Here is a 25999-nt window from a genome sequence, read left to right on the forward strand (position 1 = left end):
TTTCTGGCAAAAACAGAGCGGCTTTACCGTTTTCTACAAATAGATATTTTTTCCCGCATAAATTCGAGAAAGCTTTCGCTTTTCTTTTCTTTTGTAGTTTATACAGTACACCAACTGTATGCAAGTAGCAATCGTTCACGAACTTTCAGTTTGTGCTCCTTGGCGCAAAAATGACAAATTTGTTTACGCAGAAACCCTTAATTACTGACAATACCTTGTCAAGCGTTACAATGGGAGATTATTTTGACGTTTAGACATTAGGCTACATTTAAAAAAAAGATCGTTCGATTTTTGCGGAAATTTGAGCTCTTACGTTAGAAGCTCTGCTAACAATTTTTTGCGGACCTGCAGCTGGGTTGAAGCCTCCTAGGAGGTGCAGGGGATACCTCTGATATGGTCGTTTTATGTTTTATCGCTCCAAATTTGATTTTTTTCTTTGCTGTTACATGTTTGCAACAAGACATACAGGTTAATCACTTATTACGACTAAAAAATAAGAGTTTGTCCGTTCTTTCTGGAACACCCTAGTAGCTCCATTATACCGATCTGATCTGTCTTTAAGTATACATTTTAAATAACAATATAAGGATCCACGCTAATAACTTTTAAATCAATTTAAAACTAACATAACAAACGATTTGTTACTGCAAGGAGAGGCAATCGAGTGACTGTTACGTCACAAATAGATTTTCCAGTAATGTCTAAACATTTTATTGTTTTTTATGCTATGTAGTATACTGTAGTTTAAAAAAATTGTGACGGAGGACACATTAAAAAGTCAAGCGGGCCGCAGGTTCCCCAACCCTGTCTAAAATTTAGATTGTCATGTTTGGTTACGCGCCTAGCCGATTTTCTCGCAAAAATGAGCTTTTATGCTTATCAAGCAGCTTGAACCCACGCAAAACGGTTTGTGTTATTGCTGTCTACGGGTTCCTGGTTCATAACGTTTTAGCAAAAATAAATGATAGTACGCAATTTCCCTCAAAATTAAGCAGGTAAGGCTGGGTCAGGCGCCCTAAGCATAAGTGAAACGGTCAAAACGGATCTAAGTAGTATTATTTTGGCGACAGCGGTTTTCATGGCGGCTCATTAACAAGGTAAAACGTTTGTTGTCAGAAACAAGTGTAGAATTTACGCGATCTATAAGCGTCAGGATTCTACACTCGTCTCTTCTTAGTCTTGACCCGCACGCCTTGCACAGTACAGGTTTTGAGGTATTTGCGATACAGTTTTCTAAAAGAAACGAAATCGTTCAAACAGTACACCATCAATACCAATGGTTTACCAAATCAACATCACTCACCAACTGATTTTTGCACAGGTCAAAAAACATTATCTTTTCGCCAACTTTTTCGTTCGCTAACACGTGTAAATTAGAATAACATGCTTCTCCTCGTCAAACCCTGGTATAACAGAAGTTTATGATGTCACGCAGAAACGGTGTGGTGCAATTGCAACAATATCGTAAACTGTGAAACATTGAGATAATACAACAAGTTTGAGGATGTCATAGCGACGTACAATTTTACATGACGGGATTAAATGTGCGCAGGAATAATATGAGGTATTTTTTTATTCTGTAAATGCAAACTCAAAAAAAAAAAGATTTTGTTCATTGCCTTGTTGTTTGATCACACAGTATCATTTGATTGACACTGTATAGAAACGTATACGAGCCAAGATAGCATGCTTTAGAACTATACAGATTTTTTATTTATTTTACATTTAACTTGGAGCTGACTTTTATTTCTTCTCTTTATCTAAAACTTTGTACAAATAGACCTCAAAAAGTATAAGGCATTTTTTTAGGCTGTACTATTTGTAACTGCGTTTACAAAAATGTTACCCCAATGAAATTAAACCTCATCCACTGAAACCACCGACACCGATACTCAACCATCAAGACGTAAATAGTGAGGAAGACTTGAGTTACCCTCCATGACTTGACTTGCGATTCGACCCAGAGAGATTTTTTTGGTTGAAAGGCGACTGATAAGACTAGTATGGTGGCCCATGAGCGTTTTTGTTTTGACTTGCGTTTTTAATTTTTAAACCCTTTTTTAAATTTTTTTGTGTTGGCACTCATGGGCCACCATAGACTAGTTGCCCAACGATAAAACACACGCAGTAAATACGGAAAAGAATAAGATTTAAATCGACTTGATGTAGGAAAATTACATCCTTAAATTTAAAAAAGTGACCATAGCATATTTTATTGTGACGACATCTCGCTACTAAAGTGCTGTAGCAAAAGTTACGTAAATAATATTAGAAAATGCTTCCGCCGTTGTATATGCAAATGCAGATTTAAAGGTCAACGACAAAATAATGGGAAAATCCATTCTTTGTGAAATTTCTACCCTATGAGTTTCGAAATACCACCCCAAAGACGATCCCTGATTTATTGTGCACGTCTGGTTAAGAATATATTTCTACACCTCCTGCATGTTTGGACTCTTAAATGCCAAAGTTTCTTGGTCTGCTTTTCTATGCGTTACTGGTTGGCGATTTTGACTTTTGAAGTTTAATTTATCAAAATCCGGTTTGTCAAGCTACATGCAGTGCATGCATTCAGCAACAGTAAGTACACTTGAGTTACATATGACTTCACAACGGAGATAACAGCTGGTAGACGGAATATTTTTTACTTTTACTTTTTCCGATGACTTTCTGCAAACACACAAACGTTAAAACAAGTTGTTGCCTTTTTAATAACTGCACTGTCCAGGTTACAGCGGAAGTACTAAAATAGCCTACTATATGTGCTTGTTGTAACAAGTAATTGACCAGCATACAATCGAAGTAACTTATATGCAGACCAAATACCTGTTTTTAACGCCATATTCTACAAGTTCACAATACCAGCACTAAACACTGGTTCAGACGCGCGCAGCAGTTAACATAAAATGTAATTGGTAACAAAGTATGAAGGTGTCGTAATTAGTTTCATTCGTTTAATTTCGCATATATTTAGGCTAACGCTTCGCATTTAGACTTACACGCTATTTGTGTTCAAGAGTTACAAATTTAGATTGTTTTGAAAAAGTTCCTGGACGGCAGGCACGATCGATTAAAGCGAGGAAGTGTACTAGTTAAATCCATGTGAATTAAATTTATCCGTGGGAGAGGGGCAGCTGTTGCGTCAGACAATATTAGTTGCTCCTGGTAACGCGCAGTGACGTCAATGCGTTAATGAGGTGGTAATCAATGCGTGCTGCAAAATCCTTTGCCTTAGCTAATTTGCTGATTACACGAACCACATACTTAATGTGATATTATCTACGTCGTTTTTAGATTTACCGCAACCATGAACAATGTTTTGATATGTTGAGCTTAGTTAAGTTTAGCTAAAATGTTTACAGCTATTTTATTTCATCACAGGTGATTAGCCTATACCAAATTTGGGGAACCGTATTTAATGCATACCGACTCCAACGACGACCTTTGTCATCTATGAACGAATCGCCCATTAGCTGTTTCAGGGAGTATGTGGGCCACATCATGCGACGTGAAAGCCAGCTGCTATCAGAAAAAGGGAGTCGATTGCGTAGCCAGCCTTCGTGACGACGTACAACGTAACGGCCGCGTGCTACAGGAGTGAAAAAAATATTTCAAACTAATAATAGCTAAAATGCATGTTATAGACTATTTTAGTGACAAGTGTGAATGTAAGAAATCAGGTTCACTGTGTAGCCTACGGTAAAAATTTAAGGTTTGCAGTGAGGCTACTTCGTGTATTAATTGGTATGTGTTACTTGTTTCGCGTTGATTCAGCATACCTAATTTTAGGGACGCTGTTTGAGGGTTGCCTGTAACATTTCATTCACCGCTTACTTGGATATCCTAAAAAACGACAAAACCATTGGAAAGAGTGCTAGACGATTTGAAAAAACATACTTTACACTGGTAAGTGCACATTCGTTTTCAGCATGACACCAATGGACTTAGTTTTCCACAGAGCGACATATTTTGAAAAAGAAACTAAAAGACATTTACATTCTCTAACAAACACTGCCATGGTGATATAATGCGGAACAAACAACACAAATCAATGTTACCACGTATGTTAAATCGATAAGAAGGTGCATGGCCATCGATTATTCGCTTAGTTAGCCTGTGTGGTTTGTTGTTTGGCACAAAAACTGCTAGGATTTATATTAAAAAACATTTTCTGCAAAACGGATGTGCGATATTTTTGTGTTGGGTTTCGCTGCTCAATTATAAAACCAACAGAAACGAACATGGTTCACTACATTTTGTTTAATAATTTACCTTTTATGTTTACATAAATTGCTTCAAAGGTATCTCGTAACATTTTTAAATCTTTACTCGAACGAAAAAAGTCCAGTTTAAAAGTAACAATCTCCTTTCGGTGCCGTTTGTGGGTAACGTAACGTTTGGGTGGTGCTGGAATCGATCGCAGGGTAACATGGAATTCGATTAGTTAGGTCTGCTGGTTCGCGGACAGGCAGTATATTTGGGTTGAGAAGGCGAGACGTAGTATGTTAAGCTAAATATAGATTTTTGCACGTTAATACAGACGCGGGTAACTTTTTATGTGCTATAAAAAGAATATTAGCCAAACGTCTACTTTCTTTTTTGGGGGTGTCGTTATTTTAGACAACTGAAATCTGTCTTCCATTGTGATAAGAGAAAGCTACTGTACCAATCAGATAAAATATGGTGCTGTTGCATTTGAATTGAAAAGACTGCTGTAAATTGTAATACAAATAAAGTGGTAGGCAATCATAGGGTTTAGTTTCGGTTTAATGTAAGAAGTATATGTGGTGTTTATTAGCGGTCAAAATTGTGTGTTTGAGACTTTGAGTATGTGTTTGTTGTGTAATGGACAATATGTTAGGATTGTAAGCTCAGCATTTGGACAACTGAGAATGAGAGTTGTCAGCTATTCTATTACATGAAAGAAAAAACAAAATTTGTATATAACTGACAAGTAAAATACTGTACTATCACGCACCTCACAAAAAGTGTTTGACATAAACCAGATTTGCAGAGTTGAAAGGTTTAAGGTCAGAGACTCTGACTGATAGTGATAGTATTACTGAGATGCAGCTTTTGACTCCAACTTTTTTTTATGACGCTTAATGTTAGCAGTCTTAGGATTTTGAATCCATAAAGTTGTAAGCGCATAATATTTTTTTTCTGCTTTTTTGAAAGATGTTAATTTTGTTCTTCTTTGTTCGAATTGTTGTGTTTTTACTGTGTTTGTAAGGACTTTGAATGAAGGACTTTGCATTTGTTGGAGACGCACGGTCTAGCACAGTGGTTCTCAACCTTTTTTCTTTCATGGCCCATTTTCATTAAACAAAAATTCTGTGGCCCAGTAAATTTATATGAAAGAAAAACACAATTATAAAATAGGTTCAGAACAAAAAAAATGCAGATCATATTTTAAACAGATGTTAAGTTTAAAACAACTTCAAGCAAAAAAATCATAAGACAGCACTTTCCCTTCTTTTAATCGCTTTTAGTTATGACCAGAGTAATTGGACAATGGTCATGCTGCTACTATCTGGCTATATTGTAATCACAAAGTAGTTTATTACATCATAAACATAAGGTGTTGCAGAAACGCAAAGTAACTTTATACCATAAATAGACTAATTCAAATAAATTTACATTCCTTCTCAATTCCTCCCCAAGCCATTATTCTTGTAAAATTGAGTGTAGTGACACAAATGAAAGTAATTTTAAAAAAAAAGCTTTTCATTTGATTGGTCTGTGGCCCAATGAAAATGCTTCCATGGCCCACTGGTTGAGAACCACTGGTCTAGCACAAACCACAAACACATTTCATAGTAAACCATGCCCATTAAAGGCATTACAAACACTTATCATTATTTTGTAATATAACCCAAAAATGTCTATTGCAACTGTAAAATTACCAATCTTTGGGTTTACATTACATGTTGATTATAATACTTAGTGTGGGTGACATACTTCTTATGTTACTGTCTCTTTGTTACTGTCATCTTGCATTTGGAAACAAAGGGTGTCCTTAAAAATGCCTGGATAACTTACTTCACATAAAATGCAAGATAATGTTGAATCTATTGACCAGTTGTGGAATTGAATTGAGCAGAATTAGTAAGTTATGGCTTTGGTAAGGTAATATGTCCAATAGGCCCCAACCCCCATATCTAGTCACCTACTCCACTGATGATGTGTTCGAAACAGTGTGCACTGTCTTTAGCTATAGTTTTACACGAAATAGCGAGGTAACTTAGGAGTAAAGAGGTGTTTGCAACTGCTTTATTTATTGCATGAGAAATGGTCATATCATTTGAATTTTTTAGTATCAAAAGTATATATTTGTTTTGTTTATGCCAGTGGTTCTCAACTCATTTCGGGCCATGGACCACCACGCAAGTAAAAATAATATCATGGACCATTTTATCTTTGAGCAAGATTGAAGTACACATACAAAACTACTATTTGGGCTTGAAACATAATTCTTTTAAACAGATTTTCAAGAAGTGAGATACAATTATTAACAGCTAACATTTTGATACTCTTTCAACATGTAATATGCAATCATCTCTAGTTTCTCAACAAACTTAGTGGACGTCCTGTGGACCACCCAAAAAGTCATCATGGACCACTAGTGGTCCATGGACCACCAGTTGAGAACCACTGGTTTATGCAAACAATTCTGTGCTTTTGGGAGGAATAGGTTGATTTATAAGAGTGGGTAAAGCCTTTCTTATAATTATTGTGAAGAAAGATTAATTAAAGTGATTTTATTGTGGATTATCATCTTATATTTGGATTTACCCTTTTAATAAATAGTTTCAAATAATTACAATGCAGATTTTTCAACAATCTGTTTTGTCATCAACTGGGCATGGTTGATTGTGGAAATGTCTGCATTTCAAGGTATGCACTAACGAGTTGCTCTGGTAGATTTTTTTGATGAAGCTTACACTATAGCCCGTGTCTAGTATTTGTAAGTTCCTAAAAGACTTGTAGTAAATTCCATGTTATGCTAATAGGAAATAAAATGTGACACCCAATATATGCCACATAAATCTGTTAATGATGTATTTTCTGGAGGTACTTGTTTGTTTCTGGATGAAAACTTGTTTGCAACCATCGCCTTTACAATTTTTCATTTATATACCTGTTTTTCTTTTTCTTTTAAAAGATGATTTGTAGCATGAAAATAAATTAAAAAAAGTGAGAACGCAAAGCTTTTTTATTGTTAAACTAATTATGGGCTTCCCTGACGGAGACACCCTTCCCTGAAGAGGACACATATATATTGATTTTACTCAAATTGTTCGTTTGTTTTTTGTTTTTTTTTCTTCCCAAGGTTTGTCCGACTCGTTTTTCCATCAAATGTTTGATGGATTTGGCTGAAATTTACACTGATGGTAGATATAGTTATGTAGATGTGCATCCCACTTTGTTTTTGTTGATAAACTCAGTATTTACCCCGCTAGCCCCCTAAAATGGGTATTTTTTCCCCGAAGTTTGTCCGACTCGTTTTTCCATCAAATGTTTGATGGATTTGGCTGAAATTTACACAGATGGTAGATATATTCTTTGTTTTTGTTGATAACCCCAGTATTTAACCCGCTAGCCCCCTAAAATGGGTGTTTTTACCCAAAGTTTGTCCGACTCGTTTTTCCATCAAATGTTTGATGGATTTGGCTGAAATTTACACAGATGGTAGATATATTCATGTAGATGTGCATCCCACTTTGTTTTTGTTGATAACCCCAGTATTTACCCCGCTAGCCCCCTAAAATGGGTGAGTTTTTAAACAGTGTCAGAATTGGCTGAAATTTGGATTTCTTGTATAGTATGCCATTTATAGGTGTCGATTGTTGTGTTCAACCCTGTAGTCCTAACATTTACCCCACAAGCCCCTAAAGTGTAAAAGTATTTGTATGTTACTGGGCACCACAAACGAAAGATTTCTTTGGTGCAATAGTGTTACAAGGGCAACCAGTTGTATGTTGCTCGTTGGTGGGTTGCTTGGTGGTCGTTTTTGCGCCATGGCAGCTAGGGGCTTGTTAACAGCCCTATGACGTCAGAAACATTACCGGTTGTTGCTCAAAACACCTCTAGTGGTCGAAATTTTAAACATTGGCGGATTGGGCTGAAATTTTGCAGTACTATTGATTGAGTCATTGTGGTTTTTATATATTTTTAGTTTGTGTGTCGAACCCAATTAGTTACCCTACTAGCCCCCTAAAATGGGTCAGTTTTTTAAAACGTTAAATAGGACATACTTCGAACTATATCTGGTGTGAATCTAATTTTATAGTTTGTATTCTACATAGCATTATTATTTAAGCCCAGTGCCGATCACTGTGTTTTACCTTACAACACCTGACTTTCTTATGGTTGTCTCTTGAATTGCATTATTTTCAACTTTGCATGTGTGGGGACCCATGAGTTTTTGCCTGCAGAAACGACTAAGGTTATAAAAGACCGTGACTAATATGGGACCCAATACAAAATAAGAATAGGAAATATATTTATGTTTTAAAGTAGGTTATAGTGTATATGCAAGGGCAATATGTGCTAAGCCACCCTTCTAGTTTATAATGAGTTGCATTTTGCCAGTTGCTATACTAATAGAACATCATTTAAACTATAAAAACAAATTAATTTGGAAATTACAGAACATAATTTTATAATTTACTCATTATATATAGTTATATACCTGTATTTTGCAATATGCTTGTGTTGACAAAAAAAACACTTCATGTAGATTAAGAAAAAATCTGTACCATTTAAAATTATTTTTACAAGATTGACTTGTAAATGGAAATGTAGGCGTAGGCGCTTTACACCAAAATAGCTTTAACAAACAGTTTCTGTTTCCTCCTATTCTATTTCTGTTTATGTAAGGTAAATATATTGTGTCTAAATATGATCTTATCATAGGTGGTCCCACACAATGTTTGTTGATAAATTAACATTTATTCTATTGTTAGTGTGGGATGTGTTGCAAAGATAATGTTTAGGTTTTCAGCTTTTTGTTTGTTTTCTTAGCATTTTACATTGACTGCATGAAACATGTAATTTATTAATTGCATTGATGGTAATGGACCTCTTTACAACAGACCTAAAAATAATTGGTTCTTCAAAATTGGAACTTGGTCCAATTTGAAAAACACTTATATGGAAAGTAAAAAAAATGCAAATAAACTTTACTGCAAATCCAAGTCTATTGATTGAGTCCATATGCAAAAATCTCACACAATAACCCCACATGTTGTATAAAGTTTGCATTAGAAAGTAGGCCTCCTCTCTTTTTTTAAGCAGAAACTATTATGTCCGTGGGGTCATGAATGAACATTAGTGGCGCATAATTTCACGTAGCGCGCCGTTTCACGCTGGGCGTGATTGTGTTCGTGCGCGCGCTTCACGCTACAGGGCGCACATTATTACGTACCGGAAACTTGACGTCACAAGAGAGGCAGGAAAGGGCCTTAGGCGCCTGTGGTTAAATCACGAATGGCTGTGCTTCGCTCGCCATGGGCTGTCGGTTGGGCGACTGCGTAAACGGCTCGCCACTCATGCAGCACACGCAAAAGAGCGCCGCAACGAAGCGCGCGAAGTTTATGGTTGGTTGTTACTTGTTACAAACATCAGCAGCTATTTTGTTTCTTGCAGTAACCTGTTTCTGTTAAACAGCCAGGATTATGTGAGTGCGACATATATATTTTGTTGGTGTAGTGCAGCTTACATACATTGCACGTTAGCTACAAGTTGGAAAGAGTATGTATGGCTGTGCTGGTGTTGTCGACATAGCTGTGAAAAAATAGCTTTTGTGCGGCCTTGTTAACGTTATAGCATTCGCGACTATTCGGGAGATACGTTACTTTCGCACCAACGTATTAAAACTTATTTCGACAACTTGTTGGGACACACTTGACTTTCAATAATTCATTGGAAATGCTTTAAGTCATACATGCATAGTGATTACATCGCATTAAACCCATCGCTAACGAGGCGAAACTACCCCCTGCCAAACGTCATTATTTCGCGTCGTCGATGCGTAACGCCAGCGCGTATATTTTAAGGACCTCAGCGCAGCTTGTGACAAATTTAGCTTAGTGTGTTATTTGCGTACGGCCATCTAATAATACGCTTTCCCTTATTGTAAGGGCGTGCGCCTCGTAAGTTTATCACCCACTTAACACTCTTATGCTTGAACCAAATGCACTTATAACCAGTTCCATGCTTAATGTTTTGGATTGCACTGCATCCCAAGACAGTTTTAGGAACGGCCCAAACAGTTCTCACACAACTTGTTCATTACTGATGGTGCTTTATTTGTTTTGCTGCCATTCTATGCACAAAATAACTACTTTCTGTTTTATTGTTTTCTGGAACTGTTTTATTGATTGACCTCTAGTATATACAGCTCACAAGGTGTTTTTTTCAAGAAGTTTTTGTGTCAAGGACCACAATTGAACTCAGCCAACTATGCAACATTTCTGGAGAACTGTATTGTGAATTCTATTTGATTACTTACACAATGACAAAATTTTTTGTTTGTTTTAAAGTAAAAAGATTTTTCTTCAGGATCTGCAATACCTTGCACCATGTTTTTGACAATTTGTCTTTTGAATATGTAACTATTGGGGTGGTTGTCTACTACAACTTCGTTTTATGTTTCAGAATGTTTAATACTTTTTATTGCAATCACTGAGGGTAGTTGTGTAATTAAAAGAACTGCACTGTAGCTAACTTGAAATTATTTTTTTACCGATCTTAATTCAACAACAATGGGAAGAAAAAAAATACAAATTTCCAGGATTGGAGATGAAAGAAACAGACAGGTTGGTGACCGTTTGCCCATTATTTCGAATATTTGGTGTTTTCTGTTTTTGTATCTAAATGTCAGTTGTTAATTGACTCCTCACATAATTTGATACAAATTTAAAATAACCTATTGTCAATTCAACACCAGCCTTTCCTTGGCCTATCATAATGAACCGTTTTTATTGTTATGTTTGCAGTTTTATTTATACTCCAAGATCTAAAATATGTGTTGGTTTATGAATGAAACTGACATTTAAATAGACTGGAAGATTGTTTACCCCATACTGTACATTTATTTAAGGACGCTAGTCAAAACACAAATAACTTTCCTAAAGGATGAAATGCAAATAACTATCTATTGTAGCTGCACAAGGGAAGTTTATGATATAAATGAAATAGAAATTAAAAGCATCTTACCTGTCTTAAACTACTTTACATATCTTCGAAAGTTCTCATTTCTAAGTAACATAAAAATTAAAAATTATGTTTTAGTTTTTATTATCAAACTTCAATGTACACAATTTTACATTTTAAGCAAATAATTTATGCGTATTCTGTATTGAATATTCAGGTTACTTTTACAAAGCGCAAGTTTGGCCTGATGAAGAAGGCATACGAACTGTCAGTCTTGTGTGACTGCGAGATCGCTCTGATTATTTTCAACAGTTCTAACAAGCTGTTTCAGTATGCCAGCACAGATATGGATAAAGTTCTGCTGAAGTACACAGAATATAATGAACCCCATGAAAGTCGCACCAATGCTGATATTATTGAAGTAAGTATGACATGCAAGAAGTACCGCAAATTGACCCTTAACCATCCAATGTTGGGTGGAAGTGGGTTAATGCTGGTGTAGTAGGTTGAAATAGTGTTTTTATAACTTTTTTTTTTATTCCACAACTTAGTGATTGCATAATGCCCCTCTAAAAAGACAAAATCACATTTTTTACAGCAATTATTATGTAAACAGTTTATTGGTCAATTGAAGGACATTTTTACAAAAAAATATTGTTGTGTTGCATTTCCTTTTCTTCTGACTGTTTATTTGTCACTCGATCCCCTTAATGATTGCAACCACCAGGTGCTGCTGGCACCCATGTCGACAATCACATGGTTCAAGTCTCAAGTGAATTCAATAGTGGTCAGAGACTCCAGTAAAGTCAATTCTCACATATACTATCTCTGTGACTTTAGATAAGCATGATCTTGGCTGGTTTTATTCTCTTTTGTAAAAGATAATCAAAGCTTGTTTACTGTCTTATCTAAAAATGCTTAATCCATCGCTGTTGAATACAAGCAGCAGATTAAACAAAACCATCTGCAGATTTAAGAGAAATTTTGTTAAATGATTGAATACTTAGTTTTATTTTTTGTGTCACAAGATGCGCAAAACAATGTCCATATTGCCATAACAACACTCTATTACAATTTCCCCTTACCAAAAAAGCAAACAGTACAGCTGCATTGCAAATTTGAAAATTAGTAGTAATTTGAGTTACCAACACAAGACAAACAATTGTATCTATCGGGCTTCAATTGGGGACCAAACTTTTTCAGCATCAAGTAAAGTCACTGAGATAAAAAGTCCAATATCAAGATATACAGATAAGTTTGGTATTCAAGTCAAGGTCTCAAGACAAGTCAGGCCTTTTAAAAATGTGACTTGAGTCAAGCCATTACCATTGGGTCTTTGAGTACATACCACACACAATATTATGAATTTTTAAGTGGAGAACACTGTCAAATACAAAGAAAGTGGGGATCCAATTAACAGAAAGCTTCATTCATTGGTGAACTGTTTGTGATTTTTGGAAATAACCTAATGCTGTAGAAAGGTTCAGAAACTAAATATGTTACATAAAGGTTGGTTGCCAGTCCAATTGATTAAATACAGCTGCAGCTTATTATCTTTGCTCTTGTTTAAATGCTTTTCACTACCACTGAAATTGGTGTGACTGAAATTGCCAATAAAAACAGTTTTTTCGTTATTTTTTTAGATATGCTAACCTTTGTTAAATTTTACCAGATAATATGTTAAAGAACAAGATTAAGTGATAGTTTTATTTTTTTTAATTATGTAATATATATACAATTCAAATGACACTTTACATGTCAAAAAATTTCATGATGCCAAACTATTAACTTTGAAGTGATCAATAGTGTGGTTTTAGATTGTTTTAAAAAGTAACGTTTAAAGAATTTGAGCTGTTTTTGGCCTGGTTACAACTTACAAGACAAATCATTCTTTTTGGGATTGTTGGTTTGACGCATGTGTATTTGCAAAATAAAGTTAAAGTAGCCAGGAACAATTGTAAAACAACAAACAGTTTAATGTACTGGCTGTGTACTGCGAACAATCTGACCACTGACCTGCTATAGGCTGTTATAATCAGCATATTTTGTATCAATCACATGTGGTTATTCCCCTACTTCCGAGGGATCTAAATAAATCTGCACCGACGTAATTGTGATGTCACAGAATCGCTTTTGTTATTTTGGTTGAAGATTTCATGATCCACCAAAGGAATAGCTTTCATGATATTTTGCTTGCAGATTTTTCTATATTAAGCTCCTTACCTCACTCTTTGGCGCAGTGCTGTCATTTTCATGTTTTTACGCCATCCATGATGTGCCATACTTATCCTTATGCCGTAAGCAGACACACGAAGTTAAGTTTGTGATTTGGGCAGAATTATGAGGCTTCTTGGAAATACTAGCAGAGGGTGTGATGTGGAGTGTGGCCGAAATAGAAACGGAACGACAATTTTTTCGGGGTTTCGGTGCTTTCAGAATGATAAGATTTCACCTGCTACTTCTCGAATAGCGCCGAATACCTACTTTAAACTCAAACCGTAGATGGTTTCGGATTTTCCCGACCCACCTTTCGTGTCTTGCCTTTCTCCTATTCGAGTCAAGTTTACACATTACACAGACTTTCCAGCTATATTTGTGTCGGCAGTCTATAAACTTAGTTGGTTAAAAATAGCATAATTGGGAATTTATTCACATAAGTAACCGCAAAAAATTTTCTTTTGTCACGAATAAACCTGGGATGCTAAACGCGTGTTACTGTACAATGTGCGTGCCATTAAAGGCGTTTACTCCGAGCCTGGCCACATTTTTCGCGCTCAAAAAGCACGCAACAACCGTTATGTTGCCTTCAGGCGCCGAACCCTGTGTGAGCCGTTTCGCAATCAATTTCACCTGCACAGCAAGTAATCTGAACACCTGCTAATCAGTTTTAATGACGTTTTGTTCATACAAAATAATAAATGTAGCAATACAGTATGTAAAGAACCGGCAATATAAAATGCCTACAAACTATTTGTTTTAAAATGTGAACTTTTATTTATATCACACGCACTTGACTGATTAGGTGTAATGGACGTTTTTAACAATTATCATGTTCTTGCATTCGGGAATAGATCAGTTTATGAATATAAAATGTTGCTATTCTTAGCGCGTCCAGCCCAAACGTCTTATTATTAGGCGAGGCAGTCATTATCGCTGATCTTCCACCTTTCTCCAATGCCCGTTCGGTGAGCCGCAAAGTACGTCAGTTGACGTCAGCCGAACACAAATGGCTCGTTGGCTTTGTCGCTCCCTTTTTCGTTGCCTGTTATGATCTTGAATGTTAGCGAAGCGTAAAACAACGCTGATGTTAGGTTGTTAAAAATCCTCATGCAGTTGTAGCAATTTCACGTATACACCCTTTTTTGTTTCACTATATCCAGTTGCTGTGTTAAAACATGGGTAAAATTGTTTTCATATCTTTGTTAAATTTGTTTCTTTTTATTATTGCATTGTAGATGCTCAACAAAAAAGACAACAAAAATTGTGACAGTCCTGATGTTGATCCCCATCATCCACAAATTACTCCAGGAACTGAACAAAGATATGAAAGCATTAACAAAGAGTTTGATGCAATGATGAGTGGATTAAGACCTCCAATGCAGGTTTGTACAAATGCTACATGCAACACTAAAATACTTGGTATTAGATGGAATTGTTTAGTACAAAAGTATAAAGTTCTAGCAACAAGGCATCTTATCTAACAAACAAACAATTTTTTAGCACCCTGGTATGTCAGAAATGCCAGTTACTGTTCCTGTGACCAATATACATGGATTGGCTGGATACCATCCTCAGGTGAATGACCCAAACTTGCTCAACCCATATTCACATCCTAGTAACAGAAGAAGTCCCCTTCCACCTAGTCCACTTGCTAGAGGTCACAGTCCAAGCCGATCTCCATCAGGTATCTACAACTCAATTCTCCACACTTTTTACTAAGGAGGACATAAATCTTCTTGATTGCTTATCTGCATGATCTGATTTTCTTTTTACTTTACTTCAAAGTCAGAAGATGGTTGATAGCACTGCATTGAAAAGTGGCAGTGTTGTGTAAACTATTGACAGGAATTTTTTCATGTTTTTTTTAAAATTTTACTCAATAATGCACTCTTAATTTGTATGAAACATTAACATCCTAAACCAAACCATCACTGTTTTGCAAAATTGTCAATCTATTTACTTTTCTAACAATCTAAAACAAGTGTTCCTTTAGAAATGTAAGTAACAGTTAACAAAACTACTCAAAATTATTTTTTAACCTTGTTGTTTATAAGGAACCACTGTTGGTGGCTTGTGGTGGTAACTGTGCTTTCATTTGCATGAAAATTAACACATAGCACTTTGTGTTATGCAGGACAGATGTATAGTCCTGATATAGGCATGATCTCAGAAGCCTCTTCTCCTGGCGGTGAGAATTATTATTTTGAAATATATATAATGTATTTTTAAATCTGACCATTTATATAACTCAACTAATTACTTGTTTTATCACAATTGTCTCACTATATAGTTTTACACAAAAAGCATGCATCTGCAAATTTTTTGATATAATTTAATCCCACCTTAATAATAATAATATCTAACTTTACTTCAATGAACTGTTTTTTACTGTTAGTAAGACATATGGCAAAGCTAAGTTGGTGCTGGTAGAACCTTTAAAAGTAATACCTAGTGCCCAGGCAAAATCTATTGAGTATTACCAAATGATAAATTTTGTGCATAGCCATTAGCTATTACAAATTCTTACCTTTTTTAGGAAATGGATATTCTGGTGTCCCCCAGCAGCGGGTAACATCGCCAATGCATATGCAAGGTCGGACCTCACCAATGGCTCACAAACAAATGCACCAGAATCCCCCTTCACCAAACCATGGAACCTCGCCTGGCTTGAGAGTTGTGATACCTCGACAGTCTGTAGCTGGAATGGTAAATTATTGTGGGAATTATCACTCTGTAATGTTTATGGAAAGCAGCAGGTTTAGTTGCACGTTTTTGTCTAAAATACATTGATTATGTCTTTTAAGAGTGAAACTGTAATAACTGCCAATTACATAACTGTGTAACTGCTCAACGAAGTGCTGAACAAAGCCAATTGCATAACTGTGTATTCTGAGCACCTTTATTGTGTTGTTAAAATCCGAATGTAATTACTCTAGTAATAGTTTTTGTTTACATGTCCTAATCTGTGTTTTAATTACAGGACCCTGGAAATGATCAACTTTCAACACCAATTGTAAGTCTTGCCACACCAAACATCATGCAATATCATCCTCAGCAACAAGGTTATAACACAGGTAGATCCCTGGTGGTTCTTTAGTAAATGTATATCTTATCATATAAAACCCCATAAACTTATAGGGTTTCAGTGGATTAAGACTGATAAAAAAAACCTCAAGGTTTAATTCGAACCAAAAAGATAATAATGATTCTCTTTCTCAGAAATGTGGAATAAGTGTTGGGGATTTGGTTTAACTCTGCATTATAGCAATATAAGAACTTTTTAATACAAGTACTGTCAGTTAGTAATTTTGCATATTGCATATAAGTTTGCCTCAATTTGATATTATGTTGTTGTATAGGTGAGTACCTTGCACCCAGTGAAATTGCAGGGTTTGCATCACTTCAACAGTGGCCACCTCAACATCCATTACAAACATTAGGATCTTCTCCTCACATTATTTCTCCTTCGAGGTACAGGTATTAAGTTTATTTGTTTTCCACTTACGTTATGTTATGTTGCTTCTTTTATTTACATTAAACTTTTAAAATTATACTGTAATTGTAAACTACCTGATTTTACTGCAGTGAAAAGTTAATACACTAAACACATCCATCTTTAATGCCTTGTAAACAACCATTTAAGATTTAAGCAGGCTCCCATAGGCATGCTATATGTGTGCATTTGGGTCATTGCCGTGGCATTATGATGAAACAAACTGGTTTATAAATTGCTTTAAAGCAGACAAACAAGGACCTCTCTTTCAAATTTGATTTGTTTTTTAGTTCAATGGTACACCATGCTCCGTTGCCTATGGTGACAATTAAAAGAGAACCAGCCTCGCCTCCAAATAAGATGTCAGATGGACCTTCTGTTCAAAGGTCCGCATCTGGAAGGTAATTCAGCTTATGAAGTGTTTTCTATCTATGCTTACTCATACATTTCACCTGCTGAAGATTTATTGCAATCAATGAAACCACTTGTTCCTCTGCTCTACAATCGCTGCACAGTTCGTTCGAAACGCTAGTCTTAAAAATCTGATTGAGTAATATGTGAAAATAAGTTTGGAAACTTTTGTTTTAAGGCGTAATTTGATGTAGGAAATATTACAAAACACAATTATCAACCAAGTGTGATTTACTGTGTTTCTTTGAGAAGAATTTTTGTCAGTAATTAACACAATAAGCACACATTCACATCACGACTACAACACGCGCGCAACACATCAACATGTCACGAAAATGTCTCCGGCATGAAACGAACATACATTTTTTTACAATATGTTGCTGTTTTACAGCCGGTCGCCGATGGATGTTATGCCAGGATATGATTCATTGGACGACAGAGGGGGGATGATGATGGAAAATGGTGAAACTCCGTCGACTAAACGACAGCGTATCGACGCGGGTCCGAGTACGTCCGCTGGGTGGACGACCTGACCATGGCTGATCCCATAAACTACCGCGTCCATGTGTGCGGCAGGGCTGCTGGACTGTTGCAGCTCGTTAATTTGCAGAAGACATCTTAGCGCCGAAAGGCAGTTTTTCACATTACCCTTACTGGGCACTGGAACAGCCGCCCATCAGTGCACCGGCAGACCAAGCATCCTTAACACTAACCAGGACTGCCAGAAAAACAAACATCCACTTTATAGTGATCGGACACACTACTGACTTATGTTGCAGCTGTGTTGCGTGCGCCAATCACACACCCACTTGCCGGGTTGATAATATTGTGTGCCTGCTGCTCTTTGGCAGCCGAATCTCATCACCACGTCACCTGCCTACTGTAAATCTGTGCTCGCCCCCTTTTACGGGCAAACCACTTTTTGTACATATCGAAAATGCTTATGAAAAAGCATGTGTTTTGCTTTTAGACGTTTCCCTGCCAAGTTCCGTGTCAGTCCCTCTGTACGCCTGTTTCTTGTTTCATATCGAGCTTTATGCATGAAGCATCCATATCTTATCAATTTCCAACTAACTGGACAGATTTCTTTTGACTTATAGCTTGTGGATCGCCACTTTCTTGATCCTAATTTTTCGATCGTGCACATTCACATGAGATTACCTTTTTATCCTGACCTTAACTGACAATAAGCGCGCATTTGCGGTTTTGAACTATACGTTTTAACACTTTAGCACCCGGAAAACCGCTGTGTTACGACGTATTGTTTTTACGTTTTCACTCCCTTTAATTTACATTGTACATAAGTGTGTTGTTTTATCGAAGGAGTTTTTTTTACCAATTATGAAATATTTTTACCGCACCCATTCACTATTTGAATCGCGTTAGTTGCGGGGAACTCGCGATGGTAGCACAAAGTGAATATGTGTGTTAATGTTGTGACTAATTGTGCAGGGGGTGATCAAGCCTTTTTACGTTGGGTGTATGCGGTTTTTAATGCTCATGGTCAACGTGCCTTTTTATGGAAGCCTAACAAACTGTTAAGGAGCAAAATCACTCAACGTCGCATGTTATTTTGCGAACACCCACCTGGCGTGTATTGATTTAAGTAACAGAAAACCAGCGATTTTAAATTGGCGGAACCCCCACTAATCAGCTTAAAATTACATTTTCTTCATGCCGTTGACCGTATTTGCATCAGTATGTCAATTCTGTCATCAATATTTTAATAAAGTGCATGTTTTAAAATGCCAACATTAACCTTTTTGCGTGGTCTCAAAGGCACTTGTTTTAAGTTCACATCAAACTTTATACTTGGACTGTAACGTTCTCCTGTTTAAATTGTTTTTCCATTTTTTCTAGCACCCTTTGTTGTAAGAATTTGAATTAACCAACTCTATTATGGCGGTGTATCTGATCATCTCACTATTGCTATAAGTTGGTTGGAGAAAAGTTGCAAAAGCTTGTTAATATAAATGTTCGCCTTGTGTGTTTTTGCGTGTATTTACAGACGCGACATGTTAGGGGACATACTGTTTGAGGTTTTTGTAAAGTTAGGGCATTTATGTATCATCTTGCAAAGGCCGCTATGTTTGCAAATTCAGCCGGGAAAAAGATTTTCAAATTGCGCACACCTGCTTACTGCACTGACATTGCAAAATTTTTGTGCAAGGCCGCCGACAGGGGATACAATATTTCTCTACACAAATAAGGCAGGTTATATTCAGGCTATAATTTGGCGACAAAATTTATTCCACCTGGAAATTACTAAATATATCAATCTGCCATTTCACTGACGCTTCGTCGTACCAACACTATGTGTGCATGTACATTCGTGAAAAAAATACGACGCCAATATGGCATAATGTAATTTTAGCAACAAATCTGGCCTGTTTTTGTTATTATACAAGTCCTAACCTGGTCTGGAAAGCTCGGCCCGTTTATAAATACAAAAATTCAAGAAAGAACCTATAAAAATAAGTTACGAGATGGTTAGGTGTTTTATTCTTACTCTTATCATTGATGTACTTTCTCCTTGAAACCGTAAACAAATCTGCAACCGGTTTTGCTGATTTTTAGAAAGCAAACAAATATTATCACACTTATTTGGATATTGCTACCATGCAACTGGACTTAAAAAGCCACATATTCTAATCGACACAACACACATCCGCTGGTATTATGGGTCCCCTTCCCTGAAGGAGACACATTGTTTTTGTCCGTATTTTTGACCAGCGGTTAACCCACAGGCCCCCAAAACGTAATTTTTTTAAAACGGCTGTACTGACTAAAGTACAGCATCTTGGAGTTTCTTGCTTTGTTGTTTGGTGCATTGTAGTTTTTTTAAAGAATTTTGTATCTTTTTTCGGATTCACCCATTTTCACCCTTTAAACCCCGAAATAATCGGTTTTAGTTTTAAGGCAGAAATATTTAAAAATTTTAACAATTGTTTAAGCAGGGTATTCGTTTAGTATTTAAAATTTTGCCAGTTACCTCTACAACCCATAATATGTGTACGCTATCAGTCAAAAATAAGTCACAAGGGAGGAATTCACTGGTTTACGATTAAGGCGGCAGAGCGGGAGTGCTCAGCTTGACGTCCGGACAGACGTTTTACGAGACAGTCGTTTGGGTGATTAGAAATCAGCTGTTTTTTGTGCAGCAATGCTGTGTCGTTTTATTGAGTTATCACGCGCATTTTCAGTTTTGGCGAAGGTTTTACACCTATATGAGGTAATTTAAACTCGATAAACGTAGTTTAGTTTCGTTTATGTCAGGCAAAACGTCGTTGATCAACATAAATATGAAAAAATAAACTTAACTTTTTCGAATGCCGCGATAAATGGTCTTTAAATTCTCGTTGTCAGCTTGGCCGTCGCATAACCACGGGTCACTAAAGGTCGACTTGTAGGCATTACAACACAGTTAAAAAATTTTCGTCATAACGTATCTTCTTTATTTTTGACAAGTCAATTCAAGAATCAGTACTTAAGTCATGTATTAATGAGGCTGAACGGTATTGTTGAACACTAAGGACTGCATGCTGTTAAAAACAGTGTCAAAAGGTCATTAAACGGTCGTTTTTGCGAAACAAAGTTAAGTGAAAAACCGTTCAGCCTAATTTATACATGACCTAAGTACTGAAGTGAAGATTTTTTTTAATTATATGACAATAATGATGCAAAAAGAATACGGAAAATAACTTTTAAAGTTAAGTTCATGCTTTTTTTTTGAGAACGTGAAAGATAGACGACGTTAGTACCCGGAAATTTTCGTCCTGGTTAACCGGTTCCTGCAGGCTTCCAAAACGTGAAATTTTGAAATGATTTAAGCTCCTTTTCCAAAGTGACGGAATTCTGTGCTTTGTTACGTGGTACACGATGAAAGTTGCGGGTATTGTTTAGGCCTATTCTGAATGTATGTCTTGGCTAAATGAAAGCTGAAGTTAACAAGCATAAGTTATGTAGGCATTTGTATTTTCCCAACAACGTACATACTTCATCACATCATGGAATTGCCTAACAAATAATATCACCAAAACCAGCTATAGTTACATCACGGACGTGAAGACGAAAATACGCAATAAAGGCGAACAATTGTCTGTTTGCGAACACAAATTGGGTGTAATGTATTGGGTTTATTACTATTTTTATTATTTTTCCTCACCCTAATAGCCCTAACGTCGGTATTATCACACAATATGCTTTCAAGTATTCGCGAATGCTCATTGCGCCACTTATCACTATCTAGCAAACTTTGTCAGTTGTGAATTCTCAGGCTAGCAGACCTACCAAAAACCATGAATGGTAAGTGCATTACAATATGAACGGGAAATTTCAAAAACGATTTGGTTTCGGGCAGGGTTTCGGGCTTGTACTTTTAACAAGATGTTGTTAATTCAGCTTTACGTGTGGACAGACAACATACACCAAGTGCAAGTCATTTACAATTCGACTTAACCCCTTAACGACGACGATATAATTCAGTATAGGAAAAAAATATTTGTTACGCGTATTGTAAAGCATTTGGGCAGAAGAAAAAATATTTGCACTCCCAATTTTTTTATCGCATTTTGGGGGGTACTTGCCCACTGTGCCGAATTCGGTACATTCGTCCATTAAGACTAAAAAAATGCAAACATTTCCGCATATGTATCTCGTAGTTATTCGTACACTATTAGGTTTGAATGAAAAGTTTTGCCTTATTACGTAATAATATCGACAAGGACGCCACCGAAACCGGTTTATGACGTCACATACTTCTACGACGTCATAAAAATTCAAATTCCGTTGTTTTTTGTTAATTTTGTTTCGTTTGAAACCACTTTGAGATTGCCTTTTCAATACTCGTAGCCTACTACATTCACCCCCATATCTTGTACAGCTTTTGGAATTTTTTGAAAATTTGCGCAGGAGAATAGGCATTTATCTTTTATGTACACATGATTTTTTTCTAATATAACTGATAAAAACTCAAAAAGTTTGACAAAAAATGTTTTCTGCTAGTGTTGGAATAAAAAATCCGGAAATACATAAAATTTTAGTTTTTCTCGCTAGGTGGTCAAATGTGATGTTTTATGAATTAGTTGGACGAGACGAATTCGAGACAACCGTTTTCCGCCCAAAAAAACACTAAACGCACTGTAAAAATTGGTTTACAATTCGACGTAAAAGGTACGTGTCACGTTGTCACAAACATGATTTGACCTGTGTGCAGTGGCGGTTCGTGCCCACAATTTCTGTGGGTGCAAACTTTTAGCCTTTATAACTTACTTAGAACATAGAAATTGGCAATATATACAGAATAGCCACCTTTCTAGTTAGCCACTGTTTTGTGTAGAAAAACAAGTAATATTTTTAATTAGCAACTCCATTGTGACGTTTTCGTTACGCATTATTTTTCAAAAAAATGTCAAAATTTTTAATTTCCTTTACATCTAAACTATCACATAAAATTGGGTGCATCTAATATAGGCTACAGGGTCGCTTGGATCACTTTGGATCGCCTGGTGCATTATTAACACAGCTTGGCGCACCTTTGTAACACTTGGTGCACCTTTATATCGCTTGGTTCAAATTTATATCGTTTGGTTCAACCTTTTATCGCTTGGCGTATCTTTATATCGCTAGGTATAGATGCGCGTAGCATTATACAGGTGCACCAAGCAAAACAAAGTTGCACCAAGCGATCCAAGCGATCCAAGCGATCCAAGCGATCCAAGCGATCCTGTATATTTTAGATGCAATGCATAAAATTACAAATATACCGTTTCAGAAGTTGTCACAAGTTCCGTTATCTGCATTTTTTGTCACAACGGAGGTTTAGGAAAACGTCTTGTGTTATCAATCAGATCATTTTCCCCAATTTAACAAAATAGGCCCGATACAATGAAACTTCTAGATATTTTTCTGAATGCTTACATGTTCCACGCTTCATCTTTGTTGGTTATTTTTTGTCGATCAAATACAAACTTTTTTTGTTTGAGGTATTCGTCGTTAAACTCGACTTATGTGGAAACCAGTAGCCTACAATTGAGCAAATTGTGCGAGAATTTTTTCAAGACTTTTCAATATAAATGGAAGCCACTGGTACCTACCAACAATGTTAAGGTTTTTTTCTTCAAATTATAAACGCGTCACAAAACCGTGGTTTTAACCTGATATACCGAATATTCGTTTTGCCGAATTTATTCGGCCGATTTGGCCATTTTTGCAAAAAATCGGTTTAGGCCGAATAATTTGATGCGATTCAGGTAAAACCGAATCTTTTAACAACACAAATTTAAAGTGGTAAATGTGTCTTTTCCGCATTACAAGGGTACCACGCAGTCAAGCTACAACACCAAAACCGCGTCAATTAGCCTATTATAACTTTTAAAACATTGTCTTTTTTACCACTTCATGTTGCAGCGGTTCTCAAAGTGGCCTTTTATTCATTAATTTTTTGCGATATTTGTGTACAAAGAGATTGTGCTAACGTTTGCAAAATCCTAATTGCTATTTAAAATTAAAAATACTGGTAAACAGGGTTTCCATGTGCGCTAGATCGGACAATAAATGAAAATCTTAATTGCTCTGACCGTTGATTTTAGTTGCAAGCGTTTACAAATTGATTCATGAGGTCGCAGCGCAAGCTAAACAAACCGGCCTTATTTGTTTTTATATTTAAACCTTTAATTAAATATCTTAAACCTTTATTTAAATTTAAACCTTTAACGTTTAAAACCTTTAATTAAATATCTTTGGTGACACCAAAATTAGCGTTATAAAGCATAATCTTACATGTCACCAACCCAAAACGTTCCTTTTGCGGTAATAGCATTACAATCACAAAAACAAAGGGGGGAATTTTCTTCCTAATAAGTTATAAAACAGAAAGTTTTACAAAAGAAGGTTTTCACATTTTTGGGGTGGGGGCGATCCGTTTCTTTCAATGGGTTTTGATACCGCAATAATCACCAAATAACCTTTAATCCAAGCTGATCAGTTCTTTTGCATATAGGGGGAAAGTCGTGTAATTTGGAACTTGCTTATATTTCGGAATATACGCAAGGTGGCAGAATATCTTTTATACAGCTTGAAAGAAGACTTGATATAAGGCTTAAGGCCGCCAAGCTTCAAACTTGATGTTGTACTTTCCGTAAGAAAAACAAAATTTGCAAATTTGATAATGTTTTCAGGGATGAAACTTTTTGCGTTTCTTTACTACTGTTTAGTGTAAATCTTAGTGGGTATGCTTTTTGTGAGGTAGAATTATTAATACTTTCAGTACACAAAGAACAATCTTCTAACACTTTCCAAAAGTACAATAGATTGGGTAAAAAAAAATGTGTGAAAGTGTGTAGCCTAATTTGAACCAGACAGTTGGAAATAAGGCAACTATTCATACACCACTCGGGAAGGTACTGACAATTTAAAAAAAAGTTTGACTGAAAATATTACAAAGCGGCTTATGTAGGCTAGGTATAAATGGAATTAGGAAAGAAAGTCCTTAAATTCTTCTTTTTTTGATGACAAGGATCTTCATTCAGGAGTACTGATGGACCAAGCTCACTGCAGGATTTACGCTCAATGTGTTTTGCTTTACCAATTGTTGCCATAATTTGTCATGGTGCTGTTTTGCAGTGTTCTTCGAGTTTTCTTCCATTTCAGCTATCTTACTGGTTCCATTTATAGCCTTTTAATCTTCAAAATTTCCTTCATTTTAATTTTAATAACCCATTTATGATTTCATTCAATAAAATTCAAATATGTCGTGAAACATTGTGGTATTATACAAAAATTCTGATTAGGTTGGTAGCTGAGGCTGTTGACATTCGTTTTGAGGAACTTATGGAAGAGAAATCACACGGAATGTAAGTAGTCCATTTTACACACGCCTTTGGTCCAAATTACACAATATGGGTGTTAGATGGTCCAAATTACACAATATGCGCGTTAATATCCAGACATTGCCTTTTTGCAAATTAATACTTTGCGTCATAAGTTACCAAATCACATAAACCGCAATTCATTTGAACGACTATTTATTTTATAAAGGTTCAAACTTAAGTGGTCCAAATTACACGACTTTCCCCTAGGGCCTATAGCAGTGGTTCTCAAACTTTTTTGACCGCGACCCAAATCTGAGTATTATGAACATCTCACGACCCAAGCCTCAAACATCAAAAAATGTAACAATTTCGAGGCCACGTCGTGGCCGCACTGGAGTCTGCCCATGTCAAAATGGCTGCAGGTTTAACGAGTTCGATTCGACAATACTACATAACACAACATACATTGTGGCTTTGCAGCACCATGATCATTGGTAGAAGTGAATCCCAAATCTAAAAAAAAGGTTCCTTGTACGAATACTTACTAATCCTTGAACGGTAACTGTTACATCTCCACGTTCAGTTTCGCATGATTAACTTTTATTCCCCGTGCTATGACGTAACAATCGCCATGCATGTGCGTAACAGTACAATTGGAAGGCTATTGGCAGTATTTTGCAATGATTAGTTCGTTTTACTTTACAACGTGGTCAATGAGTGGACTTTACTACTACTACATTAAGTAAATTCGTTCGTTTTTACTTAATGCAGTAATAGTTCGTTTGGGTAGAATTGAATAGTGATGCACCGAACCCGCCTAAAAAGGTTCGGGCCGAAACCGAATATTCGGCCATGAGGCCGAATCAGGCCGAACCTAAATTCCCCGATTTTTGGATGGTTTCAA

The 25999-nt window shown here is 36.3% G+C and overlaps 2 protein-coding genes across 3 annotated transcripts in view; both read left to right on the plus strand.

Moving 5' to 3' along the window:
- LOC145212516 (uncharacterized) overlaps positions 1-25999 on the plus strand; it is a 66239-nt gene that overhangs the window by 1938 nt on the left and 38302 nt on the right. The gene's annotated exons all lie outside the window — the stretch shown is intronic.
- Positions 10630-19273, plus strand: LOC145215016 (myocyte-specific enhancer factor 2C-like). Of its 2 annotated transcripts, none has more exons than XM_080083670.1 (10): positions 10630-10823; positions 11378-11581; positions 14616-14762; positions 14881-15064; positions 15515-15568; positions 15917-16086; positions 16361-16454; positions 16740-16857; positions 17164-17274; positions 17676-19273. In XM_080083670.1, exons 1-10 carry the CDS (start codon positions 10770-10772, stop codon positions 17815-17817), a joined length of 1278 nt encoding a protein of 425 aa, XP_079939796.1. In that variant the 5' UTR covers positions 10630-10769; the 3' UTR covers positions 17818-19273. The 2 variants fall into 2 exon arrangements, with proteins under 2 accessions (XP_079939796.1, XP_079939797.1); XM_080083671.1 differs by having other exon boundaries at positions 10631-10823; positions 16740-16851.

Source organism: Phallusia mammillata, chromosome 2 (assembly GCF_965637545.1).
Source record: "Phallusia mammillata chromosome 2, kaPhaMamm4.hap1.1, whole genome shotgun sequence".
Classification (NCBI taxonomy): Eukaryota; Metazoa; Chordata; class Ascidiacea; order Phlebobranchia; family Ascidiidae; genus Phallusia; species Phallusia mammillata.

Bases quoted from the DNA above. Each gene is read 5' to 3' on its own strand.
- LOC145215016 (XM_080083670.1), top strand. From the start codon at position 10,770: ATGGGAAGAAAAAAAATACAAATTTCCAGGATTGGAGATGAAAGAAAC. The intron at 16,087-16,360 runs GTAAATTATTGT...TTTTAATTACAG, and splicing joins GACAGTCTGTAGCTGGAATG to GACCCTGGAAATGATCAACT. The intron at 16,455-16,739 runs GTAGATCCCTGG...GTTGTTGTATAG, and splicing joins GCAACAAGGTTATAACACAG to GTGAGTACCTTGCACCCAGT.